We start from the raw sequence: 20,000 nt of genomic DNA, 5'->3' as shown, positions 1-20,000 counted from the left end.
CTTCCGGTTCTTGTCGACCGGTGACGCCAGACTGAGGTAAGCTGAGACCTTACAGATATGAGCCCAATACTTTACCTCCGAATTGTAAACGAAACACACACACACACACACACACACACACACACAAATGAATGTTTCAGGAAAATTTTGAAACGAAATGACGATCATCGAGAACCTGTCCACAGTCGCATAAGTACCAGATACATAACTTTCTGCTCAGATCGACAGAAGAACCATGGGTTTAGACGTAACAAGCCTTCCGTTCAGTCAACAATCGATTACATGCTTTATTCGTTGTGTACCTAAGGCATTCTCTGTCTGTCTGTCTGTCTGTCTCTCTCCTCTACGAAGCTTGCGTAGCGAACAAATTTGATGCCAACCCGATTCTCTTAGATGTCTTGCTGGAAGAGTCCACTGGTGTCCATCTCCCATGACACTCTCGGCTGCCTCCATTACCCGCAGTAAAAGGAAATGTTATGCAAACAAAAGCACATTTGTTTCACCTTTTTGAACAATAGTGAAACATTGACTAAGAGTCAAAAGTTAAGTATTTAGTTTAACCAGAAGACTGAGCTGGTTAACCGATCTCCTAGAGCTGAGCCCGAAGAATTAGAATTTTTACGTGGCTAGGAACCAATTGATTACCTAGCAACGGGACCTACAGCTTATTGTGGAATCCGAACCACATTAAAGCGAGAAATAAATTTGTAATCACCTGAAACAAAATCCTCTGACTCCACGTAGGCAGATCAGGGAATCGAACTAGGTACTACCGAATTGGTGGGCGAGCGCGTAAACCAAAGTTATAAGCAACGATTTTCAAGTCGGAAAACTTTTTGGAATAGGAATGAAATGGATTGGGATGCTATATTTTGCTTTTCTTCATTTAACTCTAAATATATGAAGTGATATCTAGAGTTTTTACCATCACTCTCTTTCTACCTTTCAAGCTTCCACAAACAAGAAAGCAACACAGGCTTATGAAGGTAAACTGAGAGGAGAAGTGAACACTTAACAAACATAAATATTTCCATACATAAATAATGTTACGAGTCGGTAAAAGTAAGTACTGGCATAGCATCACAGCCAAGACGGACTCTACTCGGGAAAGAATGACAGAAGAAACTCGGTCTTGTGAGTAACGCTTGGTAAAGTACTTCTGTGACATGACACAAGCAGGCTCTTTGAGGTAGGTTATATGATTCAGGAAATATGGGAAGACAGAGGATTCCTCGTTTTGACTTGTGAGTGAGCCAGCAGCCAGTTGCATGGCATCCGCAGAGGTTGCCCAGTCGACCTCTATACAAAAGATGCTCCCATCTTTCGGAAACTGCTCAGTTCCGCCCATGTCAAGTGCTTGTCATCAGTCACTCTATGCACTTATTAGAGTTATTTCTTATGGCAGAATATGTGCTTAATTTGCTTAGTTCTTCAAGTGATGTGTACATACATAATAAAGGGGAGGCAATGCAAACAGGTTACTATCAAGATCCTTTGCAGTTTCTTTATGGATAACGTTTTTCACGGTGACGTCTTTGGAACTTCATAAAGTGACATTTAGACGACCTCATTTTGTAATCTGTAAGTTGAGAATTGGAAACGGTCATTTTGTATCCCTTGAAAATCTGAAAGGGTTGAGAAATGGATGATGTGTCATTGAAAAAATAGGCCATCTAACGCCTATCTTCAAGAGTTTAATAACTGCTAAAATACCAAGGCTTCTCTTTAGACCTGTGACTAAGTATTCCACGAACCGGTACAATAACTCGTTATTCATTGACAAAGGAGAAAAAAGAGGGGTGACTAGTTCCTTCAGATAACTCCGGAAAGATGGTCTCTCAAACACTATAGCAAGGGGTTACAATCCGCCAGAATTTCGTTTTCCCGTTCAATTCACACCTGTTTTCCGTTAATATAAGTTCCTAGGAGGTAAGCCCCAATGCAACTCATTTTCTTTTATAAATCCAGGTTTCGAATCCTCTGAAAAGAGAGGGCCTAATAATAACACAAATATATACGTTTTCAATGGTGTAGGGAGTTGCAAAAGGAGGTGAACATTTTTGAAAGATTCTAGACATTTAAAAAAGCAAAATGGGGTGAACATTTTTGAAAAACTTTAAATATTTAATAAAATCAGTGATTGAAAATAAGTAACCTATTTTGAAAATGGGTAAAGAATGTTTAAAAATTCGAGTTAAAAGAGAGGTAAACATATTTAAACATAAAAGACATGATTCTGTTGAAACATGTCCAAACATGCACGAGTCTGAAATAACGTACAAAAGTTCAAAAGAAGTAAAAATGTTTAAAAAGAGGCAAACATTAAAAAATGCACGTTTATAAAGAGGTACAAGATATTCTTTAAAAGGTAATCTTGCTTAAAATAACGATAAAGATGAATAGCAGACGACACTTAACGAATCCTCATAAAGCTTCTAAAAAAAAGAGAGAGAGAGAATGAAAGACTAAAAAAGGTTCCATCTCTGGGACAGAGTACGTCGACCCTGAGGAGGAGGTCTGGCATCCTTCCAGGATTACTAGAATAGTGGCGCATAGGATTTTGAAAAGGAAAACGAATCCTAGATCCCAGACCCCATTACTAGAAGCGTCTTGAGGGCTCTAACAGAAACGACTTTGGTCAGTATGCATTTCAGAATGGTCACTGGCACATCTATGCAGTTAAGAGTGAATGGTATATCTGGTAGTTAGTCAAATGTAGTGAACTGCAGCCGTGGGTGAAAACAGCATGAAACTGGTAACCTCATCTTAAATAACGATGTGACATGTCCGTTTCATCAAACCATCACTCTGCTGGGGAATCGTGAAGCAAACGAAGGGAGTTTAGTTACTGGAGGTAAATATAATAAGAAATGAGAAGCTCACAGAACATTTCACCTGAGTCAAGTTGCCCTCTGATGAACGTGAAATATAAACGATACCATTCGCTTCACTTGGTTAGTGGAGTGATTTTAAAACATTTTCCTGGAAGCTATGGCGCCTTGCTGAAGCCTTAAACGGTGCGAGTCAAGACCGGGTTTGGCTTACAAAAATTTATGATGTCTTCAATAAATCTGAGAATGACTTTATTATCACAGAAAAAAAACACAGAGAAACATCAGTCATAATAAATAATAATAATAATATAATAAAGTAATACTATTGAAAAGAAAGACAGGAGGAGTTTTGCAAGGGTCCCTTCATAAAAGAACAGAGAAATACGTTAGGGTGTCCTTTAAGGAATTGTGGTGAATGCTTATTAATGGGGAAAATGTCTGGACATGAAGTCAATAGATAACGACAGGTTGTAAAAAGAAGAGGTGAATATGGTGTTAGAAAATATGAACGTGGTCTGGAACGTGAAGAGGGAATACAGAACAAAATCTGTTGATATGGAGAATATTCTACGTCAATCAACAACCACTAACTTAGTAACCGTAACTTGCATCGAAGTACTATATAGTCATGAGCCATCTTTCGCTTAACGTAGGTACAAGATAAAGGCCAATTCTCGAAAGGAATGTAATAATAATAATAATAATAATAATAATAATAATAATAATAATAATAATAATAATAATAATAATAATAATAATAAATGAACGTTAACGATATATAAAAACAATAATAAAGGAAGGTAATATAAATAATGACGAAATGAATCATAAAAATAATGAAAAAAAAATCTAATCACAATACCTATAATACACCCCTAACTTTGACCCTTAAAAAAACGAAAGCCCGCAAGGGGTCAGTTGAGATGACCTAACCTGGGCATGAGGGTGATGCAGGTGATGTTGGTGGTGTCCGTTGTACGGGCTCCCTCCGTCAGGAGAGCCGGGCGAGTCGTAGCCGTACTCCGTCCTCAGGAGGTTCTCGCTCTGCATCTTGCCCTTCAGGCAGGTGATGTACCTGTTGCAGAAGTCCTTGCATAGCTCCTGCACCTTCTCCAACTCCAGCAGGTGGATGCGAAGTACCTGGATGGCCTTGATCATCTGCAGGGGAGAGAAGAAGAAGAGGGAAAGTGTTCAGGGCCTCTCAGTCATATTGGATTGGCACATCTGCCTACATATTGCATCTCTTAAACACGTCTGCACTCTTTCTTCTTAGAACATACGAATACAAAGACGCCTGTCATATAAAAACACAACCGGTCAGGACTGATACCCACTACTTCGTTTTCCATATGGAAACATCACAAGTCATTTTATTTTGCATATATATATATATATATATATATATATATATATATATATATATATATATATGTATATATATATATATATATATACAATAAAAAAACAAAAGAGCCAATAAAATTGCCAAAATATAGAAAATAAGTCCTATATTTCAGAGACTGTTGTCTCTCTCTTCAGATAGGTAATGAATGAGATACAGAAAAGCCAGTCGCCAAAGACACAGGAGTAAACAAAATCCTATGCCTGGACTGTGACCAATCTTATATCGGTTTTACAGGAAAATCACTTCCCCAGGGATTAATAAAACATAAACAGTCTGTTAGGTATGAACACAGAGCTTAGCTATTTTTAACCATATAAATAATCATAACCACAGAATATACTGGAAATTGTCACATATAATTTACAGCAGCAAAAGTCGGTACAAAAGCCAAATGGTGGAGTCAGCCTTGAATAAACAAAGACAGGTAATGTACATCGCAAAGGACGCCTGGGATACAGATATCATAGATGAATTCTTCCTTAAACCAACACTTACGAGGATTAAAGAGAAATTATCAACTGGGATGACCTAGTTGAAACGGCTTACCTGTGGACGGATCTCTTGGTATAAATACTGCCTTTTCATTAACTTTTCTCATTCATTACCTACCTGAAGAGCGAGACAGCAGTCACTGAAACTTTCTTTCTATATTTTGAGTGTATTATGGGCTCCTTTTATTAGGTGGAATTCTGTTGTAACAACACTTTTACCAGTCATATATATATAATATATATATATATATATATATATATATATATATATATATATATATGTTACTTCGAAGTATGAATAAACTGTCATCATGAATACATCAATAATGTTTTTTTCGTGAAACTTACATTCTTACTACGTTATTCGATATTACTACAGCCGATAAGAGTGAATTTAATTTCTCCCAGAGCCTAAGAGAGTCCTTCCCACTTACCTACTCCAAACCACTTCTTACTCCAACTTTCACGGCTGCCCCTAACAGACACCGTAGGCACACCCCCTCCCCAGCCACTAAACCCCCAAAATGCTTCCCTATCCACTCTTGCCTTAGTAACAAAACTGGCCCTCACGATCCTAGCTTCCTCCCGTGGCGCTGAACATGACTCAGCATTTGTGACCTAAACTTAACCTAACTTGATTCTAGGCTTTTCAGGAAATATTTATGCGCCCTAACACTACATACATTTTACACTCTGCCACTTAAACCTTGGCACTTGGCGTTGTTTGGACGGCCTGCATAAATGAAGGTTTTCGTGTTTTTGTTCTTCAGAATTCAGGATTTTCATACATTTAAGTTTCAACGTGGTTTCACATACGATACATTGATTATTTGATTTTCAACATAAACATTTTTCCCATTCACAGGAGTGGCGACAGAAGGTGGTACGCTTCTGGGTTTCAGAAAATTATGGGGGGAGGGGGATGAGGTTGCTCATACTACCCCACTCATGGTCAATCTGTTCATGGCTGTCTCCCGTCCAAGTATTGTTCAGACCCGATTACTCACGTTCTCTAAGTGTATTGGTGTGCGTGTGAGACTACTACATCTGCCATATATATAACTGAGTCACTTGGGTATAAAATAAATGAGAATCGAAAACTCTCATCCATAAAGACACACACACACTAAGGAAACTTGATTCCCCACGAAGAAGTAAGTGGCACGGATGCTCTTCCACTGCAAGCGCACACTTTCAAAGAAAGCTCTCTTGCACACCCCGAAATGGCTTCAATATTCATAGTTATCTTATGGAAAAAAAAGAGATTTAATTCATGATTCCTTGACCTAATAAGTTAATTTTTTCAGGGGAGATTTGTTTACCGTTGCCTGTTCCCCTTCCACATCGCCATCAGTTCCGCTACACCGCTTGGCATAGGGTTGGAAACAAAGCTAAATTCGTATAGTTAAGGTGTTCATAATAATAATACCAACAATAAAGCGGACTGGAGGTTTCTGTGGGTATTCATTAATTTTCTTCAAATTCATAGTAAAAACACGTACCATATTTGGGAATATGGATATAAATTCATTTGTATACGCCACCAAATAATATAAATATATTCATTACACACACACATATTTATACACTATAATTGCGATAATATATATATATATATTATATATATATATATATTATATATATATATATATGAGTGTGTTTGTGTCTATATGGACATTCGCCATATAGTTCGTCTGTCTCTACATGAACTGATAATCCGGAAGCCTTAAATTCAGCAGACCAAAATTAGGTTAATGGACACCCCCACCCCCCCACACCCCCTGAGCTGCCAGTTTCAGAATTTTCAAAACGAAAGGAACTACTGGACAACACATAGATCGGTAATAAAAATGAATTCTTTATCATGAGTCATTGAAAGTAATAAGTAAACTAAGAATAAAGATATAACCACATAGGGAGAATTATGAGGAAGTCATTTCGCAGACAACGCAATACACGACATAATCATAATGACGAGCAACATCCGGAATGAAGCATATTTTGACACTTCCTCTTCTGTACTGCGCCACTTGGGCGCCTGCCTATTGCACACCGAATAAATATCACATATTTCAGCGTCAATTAAATCTTATTTATGTCGCAATAATGAGAATGTTGAGAGAGTGTTTGGCGTTTACGTAAATGCGATGCGAATATAAATTCCATTTTTACGCAGAGGCACATAGTACATCATGCTACACATACACACACACACGCAGTCAGATTGGTACACACACTCATATATATATATATATATATATATATATATATATATATATATATATATCTCGCTTTTCATCATTTTTTTTCCTTCGTGGCCAAAACCTTTATTTATACGTATATATATATATATATATATATATATATATATATATATATATATATATATATATATATATGTATATATATATATATATATATATATATTTCGCTTTTCATCATTTTTTTCCTTCGTGGCCAAAACCTTTATTTTATACGTATATATATATATATATATATATATATATATATATATATATATATATATATATATATATATATATATCTATATATATATGTATATATATATTTATATATATGTATATATATATATATATATATATATATATATATGTATATATATATATATATATATATAGTATATATATATATATATATATATATATATATATATCACGTATAAATAAAGGTTTTTTGCCACGAAGGAAAAAAAAATTATGAAAAGCGAGATAGCCAAGCACTTTTGGTCTAGTTCGACCCTTTACTCAGTTGTGCCTGAGTAAAGGGTCGAACTAGACCGAAAGTGCTTGGCTATCTCGCTTTTCATCATTTTTTTTCCTTCGTGGCAAAAACCTTTATTTATACATAGCATCACGTTTTATATACTTCGTGATCAAGTTATTCATATATACGTATATATACTATATACATAATTGTGTGTGTTTCGTTTGTCTTTAATTTTTCATATCATTAATAAGGACCGATGAAGCGACCATATTCCAACGACGGCAACTTTAACATTCAATAGAAGCGAAACGGCCATCAGTCGCAACTGCAGCTGTAATTGAGACATAATATTTCCTGCATTATCTGCGTGTAATAAATAACCTTTCACGCTTCCCTCAGTCGTGTCGTCATTTGCATAATGAAAGAGAGACGTAAGATATCTGGAAGGTAGGTTCGACCCGTGTGACTGAGAAGGGAAGGGAAAGCTGGGAGAAGGGTCCACAGGCTACTTTTACTCAATAATTAAATCTATAATGAAATAGCCAGTGCGCCCCCCCCCCCCACCGCCTCCCGGTCGTGAAGGTCGGTTCCTTTCTGAAAGCGCTTTCTTTCTTTCAAGTCTCGTGTGATGGTGATTCAAATAAGCGATGATTTTCTTGTCTCCTCTCCTTACATACGTATATATTATACACCTTTTCCTCTTTGATGATGCTGGTCCCTTTCCCTTCGGACCTCACAGGTAACTATTAAATCACTGCCTACTAGTAGGTCCAGTGGAGGGCCTAATATTCTCTACACCCAGGTCCCTACAGGGATCGATTTCGATGGTCCCGGTGATCATATTTAAAGAGTAATGATCAATAATAATGCAGGAAGAACACCAATCTCTAGTCTGCTTAGGGTGTTTGGGAAAGGAGACGGAGGGCGGAGATGGTGTGAACTCTTCGGCGACTAGGATATACAAGAGAGAAGGAAGCATAACGACATGCAAATATACAAGGCATGATCCGACCTCCAGCATACACGGGACGCGTGCAAGATTTTCCACTGACGCAAAAGTTGCAAACATTATATTCCCAACTTAACGTGAAGTGATCTTAGTAATTTATAATCATACTTAGTGCTACTTGTACTAACATCAAAGATCAAATAAAAAGGACATATCGAACACGTTCATATATTCTCAGTTATAAGTGGAAACACAAAATAATTGAGCAGAAATACAGCCTCTAAATTCAGTACATGAAATAAATTAAAACGTCCTAAAATCTATGAACAGATAACCCGTTGTTTCACCAACGAAAATGAAAAAAAATACGATATATTTTATTAGAAATAAATTTTCTGTACTGTTTGATACGCACATTATTCATTTTTACGTTTTCATTCTAATACGTAAATCATAAATATCCTATCCTAAAATTCCTGTATCTCTAACTAAACCCGAGACACCTTTTTCAGACCTTTTCAGACCTATCCTACCAACCCCCCCCCCCACCCCCCAACAACAATAACGACAACAACAAAGTAGTTTGTGAGGCTTACTCCCCGAGTAAGAGATAAACAAAATAAACTGGTAAATCAATAAATAGTAATATAAAGATGGATCAACCGAAAACTACAAAGATGAATAAATATGTAAAATAATAATATTAATAAAAATATTAAGTCCAAGCCCGTGAATAAATATACAAAATGAAGTAATATAAAGTAAAAAAACATCATAAAAATCATAATTAAATACAAGGTCATGTCAATAAATGAATGAAAAAGATCCAAAGAGTAAGCAAGAAGGCTTCTCCCCACTCCGTTGTAAATACAAAATGCAAACCTGGACAATTGAGGGAAAAAAAAAAACTAAAATAATCAAAACAAAATTATAATGACCAAATACCTTAAAAAATTTAAATCATTATTTACAATCATGAATATAGCAAAATCCGTCGGGAACCTCAAAACACGAAAAGAGGGAAGAAAAACCCGATGATATGAAACTTGGTCTGTCAAGTGATTTTCCAAATTTTTTGTCATAACATAGAGTTGGGAGAACTATAGTGCAAGGAAGGTTAGTTTCGATTGTGAGGGCCTTATGCCAGTACAGGCACTTAAAAAGTAAGCCTATCCGCGATTGTAAGGTGTTGAAGTGAATACAAGCCTAGTGTGGACCTGTGGGGTCTTGAGCCAAACGACTGTTGTGGAAGATATATCAACTGCTATATTCCATATTTATGACCTCATACGATCCCTAATATTTTTCTTTAATCCGCTGTTTCATCTGGTATCTTGGTATTTAATTAAGGTTATGGGATTACTACCCTTTTTGATAAACTTCTTACATTTTCTCTATCTAGTTATTAATTTGCTACTTTATTCTTTCTTTTCAGATAGGTGATCTTTTCTATAATTACTTTCAAATGAACACCATATTCTTTGGAAGCTTCCTTCTATGGATTGGGTTCACTTTCTGCCGCACGTAGATTCCTCAAGATGTAATTGAGCAGGATAAAGGTTTTTTTTCTGCAGTTTGGACTAAAATAAAAGCGAATTAAAATAAAACCCTTCAGAAAATTCGCAGACAAAAATACTGACAGAAAACCATTGAAACCCACAGAATAATCCTGACGTTTTCTATGGAGAGAAATGATTGTTCTTCGTCAAAGGAGAAAATAATTTATTTCCGTTTTCTTCCTGCTTTATTAACTGCTTCAAGGGCAACTGAACCATCAAATCAATAACGTGTATTACTAAGACATAATTGAACACTTAGGTCACTTCGTTTGTTCGTGATTAAACGATACAAGAACTACTGTTGACAGGCATTCCAATAATAATAATAATAATAGTTTAAATGAACTGGTTAATACTTGAATCTTTACTTTTTCACCTAAAAAACCCATTAGAAAAATAATCTATACGACTAAATAATGTTTTTGAAGTCTAGTTTCATTCCTTGGACAAGTACAATGCCACTTCAAATAAAATTGCATAATTTTATAACTCATATAAGGCGAAGACAACGAGCATTCTCAAGCTTTTAATATAGCATTCAATTTTTAAAAACCTTCAAAAGGGAATAAGAGTATTCACAAGAATATTTCAATATAACTTTCTCATTATCCTAAAGCGTAATATATCTTCATTTGCCTAATATTTTGAATACAATATTTTTACTTTCTCTAATCTGCACTAATGACACTATAATCTGTGCTCGTTTTTTTTTTAATCTGACGGAGAACATTAACGTTGGTATGTCAAAGTAACATTCTTCTAAAAACTTCCTTCGAAGAATTGTAGTTCATGTTTAAGAGAACGTTTTAGCCATGTAGAATATCTTGTGAACAGATAGTCAATACCTGTTGTATTAAGATTAGCATGTGGGTTAACATTTCACATAAAATGCAGTACATTACAATTACAGAAAGTTATGACTTTTATTTATAACTCTGTCAGGGAATTGGACAGTTTTTATTTATGAAACTGGAAGAAATTTTGACCTTTTCCATTTACAACATTGGAGCAGCATAATTTAATTTAAAAAATGTAAGTTTTTGAACAACAGAAATATGTCAAAAAATTAAGATATACATATATATATATATATATTATATATATATATATATATATATATATATATATATATATATATATATATATATAGATATATAATAATATATATATATATATATATATATATATATATATATATATATATATATATGTGTGTGTGTGTGTGTGTGTGTGTATGTGTGCATACGCGCACGCTTTATATATATATATTATATGGGATGTGTTTTAGTACATTCCATATGTATTTTCCCGGAGCTTATATATACATACACACAAACAGAATGCTGACAAAAACCAAATCCTTCCCACAAAATTTTCTTCAAAGAAATGATGATCGTAATTCATAACAAATCCTCCAATCAATGGGATAATCTTGCCACCGGCTGCCTAATCAAGATAGGATCGGGATAATCAAGGAAGGATCCGAAGATGTAATCTCTAAAATGAAGGTTTCAACTCGAGAGAAAGAACAGGAAAGGAGGAAGAAAAGGGAGGTCAAGGCTTTTTCGAAACACAGCCCTTCTGCCATAATCGCTCGAAAGACCTCCAAAATAAATCGAAATTCTTCTTCGGCGGCCTTGAATTCCCTCCCTAGATCCTCTTCTCACAACAACGTCGCCCCCATCGCTCTCCATCCCTTATAACCTCGCAACCCCCCCTCCCACCATTAACTCAACTGCCCCCCCTCCCCCAATTCCAATAACGAATAGCAAATATAACTTGTACTTTGCTATAATCCTCATTAGCATACAACCATTCACGGGGCTACACATAAATATCGAGGCCAGCATGTTCTCGCCCCAGGAGGGGGGGACGCGACGAGGCCGATCTCTGGGGAGGGAGAGAGAGAGAGAGAGAGAGAGAGAGAGAGAGAGAGAGAGAGAGAGGGGGGGGGGGTGAGGGCCCCTACATTGTATATTTATAAGCACAGGCTGAGTAGAATTGCATTCTAACATATAGGACTAATACACGCAGTTATTGTTGGGGGTGAAAGGTCTAATAATGCATCGTGGACGGCAATGGGTGTAGGTGGGGGAGAAGAGAGGGAGCTTTGGAAGGAAGGGGGCGGAGGGCCTTCGAGCCCGTTTCATGAAGGTAGAGAGAAGGACGGGGGTTTCTCTTCGGAGGTTTCGGCCAGAGGGCGGCGCGCTCGAACTCAGTCTAAGTCGGACAACGCTACCATTTGGCTGTAAATCTTCATTAGACTAAGGTCTGTTTCGCAAATCCCATGAGTAATGTCGCTAAGCTTATGATGGGGGAAGGGGGGGGGCGGGGGTGGAGGAGGGGTAGTGGGTAGAGTGGGACCTCAATTATGAGGACGAGGAGAGGTGACGATGAATCAAGTCGTGTGTTCGTTGGCGCGATGATGATTTACATACAGGTGTGTGTGTGTCCGAGAGAGAGAGAGAGAGCGAGAGAGAGAGAGAGATGAGAGAGATAGAGAGAGGACAGAGAGAAAGAGTTGGAACCGGAGCGAGAATATTATGATTCCCTCATAAACTGTTTATTGATGACAAAAATCAGTTATTTTATTACAAAAATGTCAATAGATATTGTTTTTTAGATAATATATATATATATACACCTATATATATATATATATATATATATATATATATATATATATATTATACACAAAATGTGTCAGAAAACCTTTTTTTTTTTTGTGGTTCTCAGCTTGTCTTTTACGGATAATGTGGCTGGCTAGCTATAGCTATGGCCTCCTCCACCTAAGCTACGACCCATCATAGTCGACTAACCACAAGGCACGTCATAGTTCAGACTCTGGGTCAACAAGGGCACTAAGGATCCCAGCCTTCCCCATTCCAGACAGTAGCTCACAATCTCAAATAAGACACTACATAAGGAACACTTTTGACACTGCTTTTCATCCCATCACTATATTTCTCCTCTTAAATTCCAATCAAGATAGTGGCACCATGGACTTTAACTTTCTCTCTCTCTCTCTCTCTCTCTCTCTCTCTCTCTCTCTCTCCTAAAGTGCATTACCCTTGATCATAAATTCTCGCATATTGACGGTTATAGGCAAAAGCGACATGAAGAACAAACAGTAAAGAATAATCAATTTGCGTTACAGATCGGCTTTTTGGAGAATTTTAAATCTCTCTCTCTCTCTCTCTCTCTCTCTCTCTCTCTCTCTCTCTCTCTCTCTCCTTTGTCTTCCGAAGGTTATAATATCCCACCATAATAGTAGCATAAAGATGGCGACCGGTGGGGTCAACCTAATAAAGATCCCAAGTTCCGGCACCATATGTAAACCGCCCAGAATTCCGGCGGACAATTTTCGAAAGGTATATTAGATGCAAAGGCCACCTTCAGGAGAAAGGAGGCCCTGCGAGATAAAAAAAGAGTAGGGCTTCTTCGGGAATAGGAGGGATCAAACTAGGATACTAGGAAGAAAGTCCTTGCAAGAAAAAAAAGAAAAAGGCCCCTTAGGACGAGAACAAGATAAGATAAGAGAAATGAAAGAACTTCCAGAGGGAAGAAAGCTCTTCCATCTTAAAGGAGGCAAGGTTCTTTCTAGAAAAAGAGGTTCCTCCAAGAGGAAAAGGTTCTTCCATGAGGAAAGGGCTCCTTCATGACGACAAGGCCCCTTCAAGAGAAGAAGGCTCCTTCAAGAAAAGGAAAAGTTTTCTTCAAAAGGAAAAGGTTCCTTCAAGAAGAAAATATTCTTTCGAGAGGAAAAGTTTTCTTTAAGAGGAAAAGCTTCCTTCAAGAGGAAAGGTTTTCTTCAAGAATGAAAGCTTTATTCAAGAGGAAAAATTTCCTTCAGGAGGAAAAATTTCTTAAAGAGGAAAAGGTTCCTTCAAAGGGAAACGTTTTTTTTTCAAGAGGAAAAGTTTTCTTCAAGAGGAAAAGGTTCCTTTAAGGAGAAGTTTTCTTCAAGAGGAAAGGTTTCCTTCAAGATGAAAAGTTTTCTTCAAGAAGAAAAGAAGAGGTGCCTTTGAGTAAAAGTTTTCTTTAATAGGAAAAGTTTTATTCAAGAGGAAAACTTTCTTCGAAAAGAAAAGTTTATTTTAGGAGGGAAATTTTCTTCAAAACGAAAAGATCTTCAAGAGGAAATGTTTTCGTCAAGAGGAAAAGGTTCCTTCAAGAGGAAACGTTTTCTTCAAGAGAAAAGGTTTCTTCAAGGGAAAAGTTTTCTTCAAGAGGAAAATTTTCTTCAAAAGAAAAAGGTTACTTTTGAGAGCAAAAGGTTTCTTCAAGAGGAAAAGCTTCATTCATGAGGAAAATTGTTCTTCCAACGGAAAAGTTTTCTTAAAGAGGAAAGCTATTACTCAAGAGGAAACGCTTTCTTCAAGAAGAAAACTTCCTTCAAAAAGAAAAGTTTACTTTTAGAGGAAAAGTTTTCTTCCGGAGGATAAGCTTCCTTCAAGAGGAAAGGTTTTCTACAATAGGAAAACTTTTCTTAAAGAGGAAAAGATTTCTTCAAGAGGAAAAGGTTCCTTCAAGAGAAAATGTTCCTTAAAGAGGAAAAGCTTCATTCTAGAGGAAAATGCTCCTTCAAGAGGAAAACCTTCCTTCGAGATGAAAAGCTTCCTTCAAGAGGAAAAGTTTCTTTCAAGAGAAAAACGTTCCTTCGAGAGGAAAAGTTTTTTTAAGAGGAAAAACTTCCTTTGAGAGGAAAAGGTTCCTTCAAGAGGAAAAGGTTCTTTCAAGAAGAAAAGGTTACTTCAAGAGGAAAAGGTTCTTTCAAGAGGTAAAGCATTCTTCAAGAGGAAATGTTTTCTTCAAGAGGAAAAAGTTCCTTCAAAAGGAAAAGCTTCCATAGAGAGGATAAGGTCCCTTCAAAAGGAAAAGTTTCCTTCAATGAGGAGAAAAAAAAAAAAAAAAGGAGTCCATCATGAGTAAAAGGTTCCTTGGAGTGGTAAAGTTTTCTTGAAGAGGAAAAAGTTCCTTGAGAGGAAAAATTTTCTTCAAGAGGAAAGGTTAGCTTCAAGAGGAAAATTTTCCTTCGAGAGGAAATGTTTCCTTCAAGAGGAAGAATTTCTTCGAGAGGAAAAAGTTCCTTCAAGAGGAAACGGTTATTTCAAGAGGAAAGAGTGCCTCTTCCCCCTCTAGTTTTACTAGTGTAGGCCACCTCAGCTCCCATTGATTTGTCTTTACCTATGCCAGCCTCTTGAACGACTCAGAATATTGGAGAACCATGAATCGTTGTGAACAATATTCAGTTTGAAATAATAAAACTCATATTAATAATATTATGAATTCTATTATACTAATAATAATAATAATAATAATAATAATAATAATAATAAAAGCCATAAACACATGGGCAGTGCCAGTAATCAGATACAGCGCAGGAATAGTCGAATGGACGAAGGCAGAACTCCGCAGCATAGATCAGAAAACCAGGAAACAAATGACAATACACAAAGCACTACACCCAAGAGCAAATACGGACAGACTATACATAACACGAAAGGAAGGAGGGAGAGGACTACTAAGTATAGAGGACTGCGTCAACATCGAAAACAGAGCACTGGGCAATAACTTGAAAACCGTGAAGACGAGTGGGCTAAAGAGTGCATGGGAAGAAGGACTAATAAAAGTAGACGAAGACCCAGAAATATACAGAGACAGGAGAAAGACAGAAAGAACAGAGGACTGGCACAACAAACCAATGCACGGACAATACATGAGACAGACTAAAGAACTAGCCAGCGATGACAATTGGCAATGGCTACAGAGGGGAGAGCTAAAGAAGGAAACTGAAGGAATGATAACAGCGGCACAAGATCAGGCCCTAAGAACCAGATATATTCAAAGTACGATAGACGGAAATAACATCTCTCCCATATGTAGGAAGTGCAATACGAAAAATGAAACCATAAACCACATAGCAAGTGAATGCCCGGCACTTGCACAGAACCAGTACAAAAAGAGGCATGATTCAGTGGCAAAAGCCCTCCACTGGAGCCTGTGCAAGAAACATCAGCTACCTTGCAGTAATAAGTGGTACGAGCACCAACCTGAAGGAGTGATAGAAAACGATCAGGTAAAGATCCTCTGGGACTATGGTATCAGAACGGATAGGGTGATACGTGCAAACAGACCAGACGTGACGTTGATTGACAAAGTCAAGAAGAAAGTATCACTCATTGATGTCGCAATACCATGGGACACCAGAGTTGAAGAGAAAGAGAGGGAAAAAATGGATAAGTATCAAGATCTGAAAATAGAAATAAGAAGGATATGGGATATGCCAGTGGAAATCGTACCCATAATCATAGGAGCACTAGGCACGATCCCAAGATCCCTGAAAAGGAATCTAGAAAAACTAGAGGCTGAAGTAGCTCCAGGACTCATGCAGAAGAGTGTGATCCTAGAAACGGCACACATAGTAAGAAAAGTGATGGACTCAAGGAGGCAGGATGCAACCCGGAACCCCACACTATAAATTACCACCCAGTCGAATTGGAGGACTGTGATAGAGTAAAAAAAAAAAATAATAATAATAATAATAATAATAATTCACAGTGAACAATAAATTACAACCAAGAATACTGTCTTGAAAAAACAGCAATAACTGTTTTGTAAAATGGATACAAGAAACAGGATTAAATCACAAAATCGAACACAAAACCAAATGAAGTAAGAGAATTTTAGTCTAAACTTCGAGAATATGTTAGTATTGGCCACTGTATCCTCACTAAAAAATACAGAAAAAAATAAAGGAAAAAGAAAGGAAATCCCCCTCAGAGCGTTCCCAGGGTTCGAAAAAGAACCTCACAAAAAGCGAAGACAATCTTTAATATGCATCTACCAAGTTCACCCGGGGATCAAAAACTCATCATTAAAATTAGGAGCCTACAAAGTTTGGTTCTTTTATAGCAGATATGCCATTATAGTAAAACCAGCACTGCGGGGTCAGAGAGAGAGAGAGAGAGAGAGAGAGAGAGAGAGAGAGAGAGAGAGAGAGAGAGAGAGAGAGAGAGAGAGAGGATAATGATAATTTGGAAGGTAAAATAAAATTTAAAAAAATTCAAGGGATAAATAAATCATAGGACCGATATATTTGATTAAATGAATACGATGAACGGGTGATAGTTTTCACCATAAGGGTAAATGTACATCACATCAAGCAAATCATGCACTTACAGGATTTTTCGTTGTGGGCCAAGATATATGGCACAGCCACTGAAGAAGATCTACTCGTCAAAAGATGACAGAGCAATCAATACCAGGGTACAGAGCACTTCAGGGTGACACAAAGTTGTCTCATATGACTCAAATGATCCAAGTAGTTGTATTCGAAGTTAAAAAACAACAGAATAAAAATAGCTGGGAAAATGTGGACACCAGAAGATCCTGAGACCCAAACCTACTTGGATGAGAACATCAGACGAAGGCTGCAGAAGAGTCGAGATGTGTGGAAGTGAAAGCACAGGACAGCCACGAGTGCCAGATTTCACACAGACGCCCTTTGCGTTGACTGGCGCTGGAGGCGAGGACGACAGTTTGAATAAAGCCCAAAAGACGGAAACGGACGATCATTTGCTTTAGAATAATATCAACACGATTCATGGCACTCTATTAGGAGTTTCATTTTCACTACAACGAAAATAAGATCCATTACGAAAATAGATAAGTGATATAGCACTGCTTCAATATGATTCAGTATTCAGCTTTGGCTGGCTCTTCAGTCCGAAATTTGGACATCAGTGTAGCGTATGTGTGTACGATTATACATGCATGCATGAACACACACATGCAATATATATATATTATATATATATATATATATATGTTTGTATATATATATATATATATATATATATATATATATATATATATATATATATATTACTTGGTGTTTCATAATTAGAACCCCCCTCCACAGAACAAACTGAAAGTTATGAAGTTTTCTGCTATAGTCTATCTCCAAATACATTATCTTAAGTTTCTATTAAGCTATTTAAGCTATTTTTCATTTTACGTTTCTTGTATTTTCAGACTGAGTGACAGAGTTAGATACAGCCATGGCTAACGCCTCGGGGGAAATCAGATGGATTGACCAAATGCGGGCTATAACCTTCGTAGAGGTCAAATCTATAACTGTGACTGCGAAAAGAGTGAGAATCTTGGAAGGCCTTAAGTCCTTTCTCAGGAGTTAAAATACATTATAGCTGAGGCAGTGGGCAGACCAAGAAAGTCTTTAGGTAAATTGGCGCTTGAACTAGAAACAAAAAGGGGAAAGAAGATAAGTTATAGTGCTCTATATCGTGAGTTGAAAAAATCTGGTATCAAGCCATTTCATGTTATCAGCACGCCCAACATCATTCAGCAACAGAGACGACCGTGCATGGTTTTGTGGTATATTTCTTAAAGATTGGGATGAAGCTGACTTTCTCCATGTTGCCACATGAGATGAAGCCAAATTATAAAAATGACATCATTTTGGCTGCAAAGTTGGATGATATCAGCGAAGACGTGCGCTATTGCCAAGTTGTGAAATTTCCTGAATGTTTTGGAATTTTTCTCTGTTTCACAGCCAAACGGTTAATTTGGATCATCAAAGAAAAAAGACAGTCATGGAATGGTTAATACTTCAGAGAAACTGTGCTTACTAGTGGAGTATTTAATTTCCTCAAATATTGAAAATGTGCTATCTGTTGAAGCAGTCACATTTTTGCATGATAGGCACCATGTTTCAAGGCTCTTCCTGTCAAGTGAATTTCCAGGTAGCTCCCCTGACCTTGTTGAGTGTGAAAACATTGGTAGTACCTTAAAGGATCGTGCTTAAGTGTGCACAGTGAACTATGATGGTATACCAAGCCTCGACAACCTCGACGACCTGCGAAGAGAGGTGACGGTAGTGCTCAGGGAAATGGAGCTTCAGTCTCAGCTTTTTTGCAATTTGCTGAAATCATACCCCTCAAGAATGAGGCTGTGGTAAAGGCAGATGGAGGCCACACAAAATATTAAATACTCAGAAAGCAACTTAAATAAATACCTGTTTTGAATTACTTTTGTTTTTGACCATATCAATTTTAGTTTATGCTGTAGAGGGGGGCTCTAATTTCGAAACACCCTATATATATATATATTATATATATATATATATATATATATATATATATATATATACATTAAGCAGCAAATGTCGTTTAATATCCAGTTCATGCTACTTCGGGAACATCTGATTTGGTATATAAGTGACTTGAACACCCGACGGTAACCCGTCAACGACTTCCAGTCTAGAACGTCGACTGGAAGTCATTGACGGTTGACGTTGGGTGTTCGAGTCACTTAAGTACCAAATAATTTGTCATTCATCATTCCCTTTCAGTGATATGTACGAAGCCGTGTGAATTGGATATTAAACGACATTTGTAACTTAGTATTTGTGTGTAAAATGTCACGATGGTACTCTGGATATCAGCAGCTGTAGTAATTAGAAATATAATCGTGGCCCTACTTAGTCAACTGTGGTGAACTGTAAATGGACTTGAGAAGGGGATTGGGCTCAAAACTTCATCCCTGAAGACTTGCCGAGAAAGACAAGGCTAACACCTCTTTGGGGAACATATATATATATGTATATATATATATATATATATATATATATATATATATATATATGCGTGTCGTGTGTGATGTATGTGTGTATATATATATATATATATATATATATATATATTATATATATCAACACATATATATATATATGTGTGTATGTGTGTGTGTGTGTGTGTATGTGTGTGTGTCTGCATGTATAGGTACGCGATTTTTAGAATGCGACTCGCCTCGTATTACAGTTTATGCAACTGTTCTCCAGCTCCTATCTTACAGGGATGGTTACAGGGGTAGGGACAGGGGAGATAGCAGGATGCCATCGTAAGTCTACACGGAAATACTGGCTCCTTCTAACAGCCTCAGCGACTAAAGGACCCATTTAGCCCAAAATTTCGTATGAAAGGGTTTCGTTTCTTAAATTCCGTTACAATAATA

The 20,000-nt window shown here is 36.9% G+C and overlaps 1 protein-coding gene across 1 annotated transcript in view; it reads right to left on the bottom strand.

Annotated features, from left to right (window-relative positions):
- The window catches only part of LOC135203570 (homeobox protein PKNOX2-like), a 615,777-nt gene that overhangs the window by 85,039 nt on the left and 510,738 nt on the right, over positions 1–20,000 (bottom strand). The window contains exon 4 of the mRNA XM_064233320.1: positions 3,768–3,992. Coding sequence (XP_064089390.1) covers positions 3,768–3,992 — 225 coding nt within the window. The remainder of the gene's footprint in view (positions 1–3,767; positions 3,993–20,000) is intronic.

This window comes from Macrobrachium nipponense, chromosome 36, assembly GCF_015104395.2.
Source record: "Macrobrachium nipponense isolate FS-2020 chromosome 36, ASM1510439v2, whole genome shotgun sequence".
Taxonomy (NCBI): Eukaryota; Metazoa; Arthropoda; class Malacostraca; order Decapoda; family Palaemonidae; genus Macrobrachium; species Macrobrachium nipponense.
This window is presented reverse-complemented; position numbering and strand designations above follow the sequence as displayed.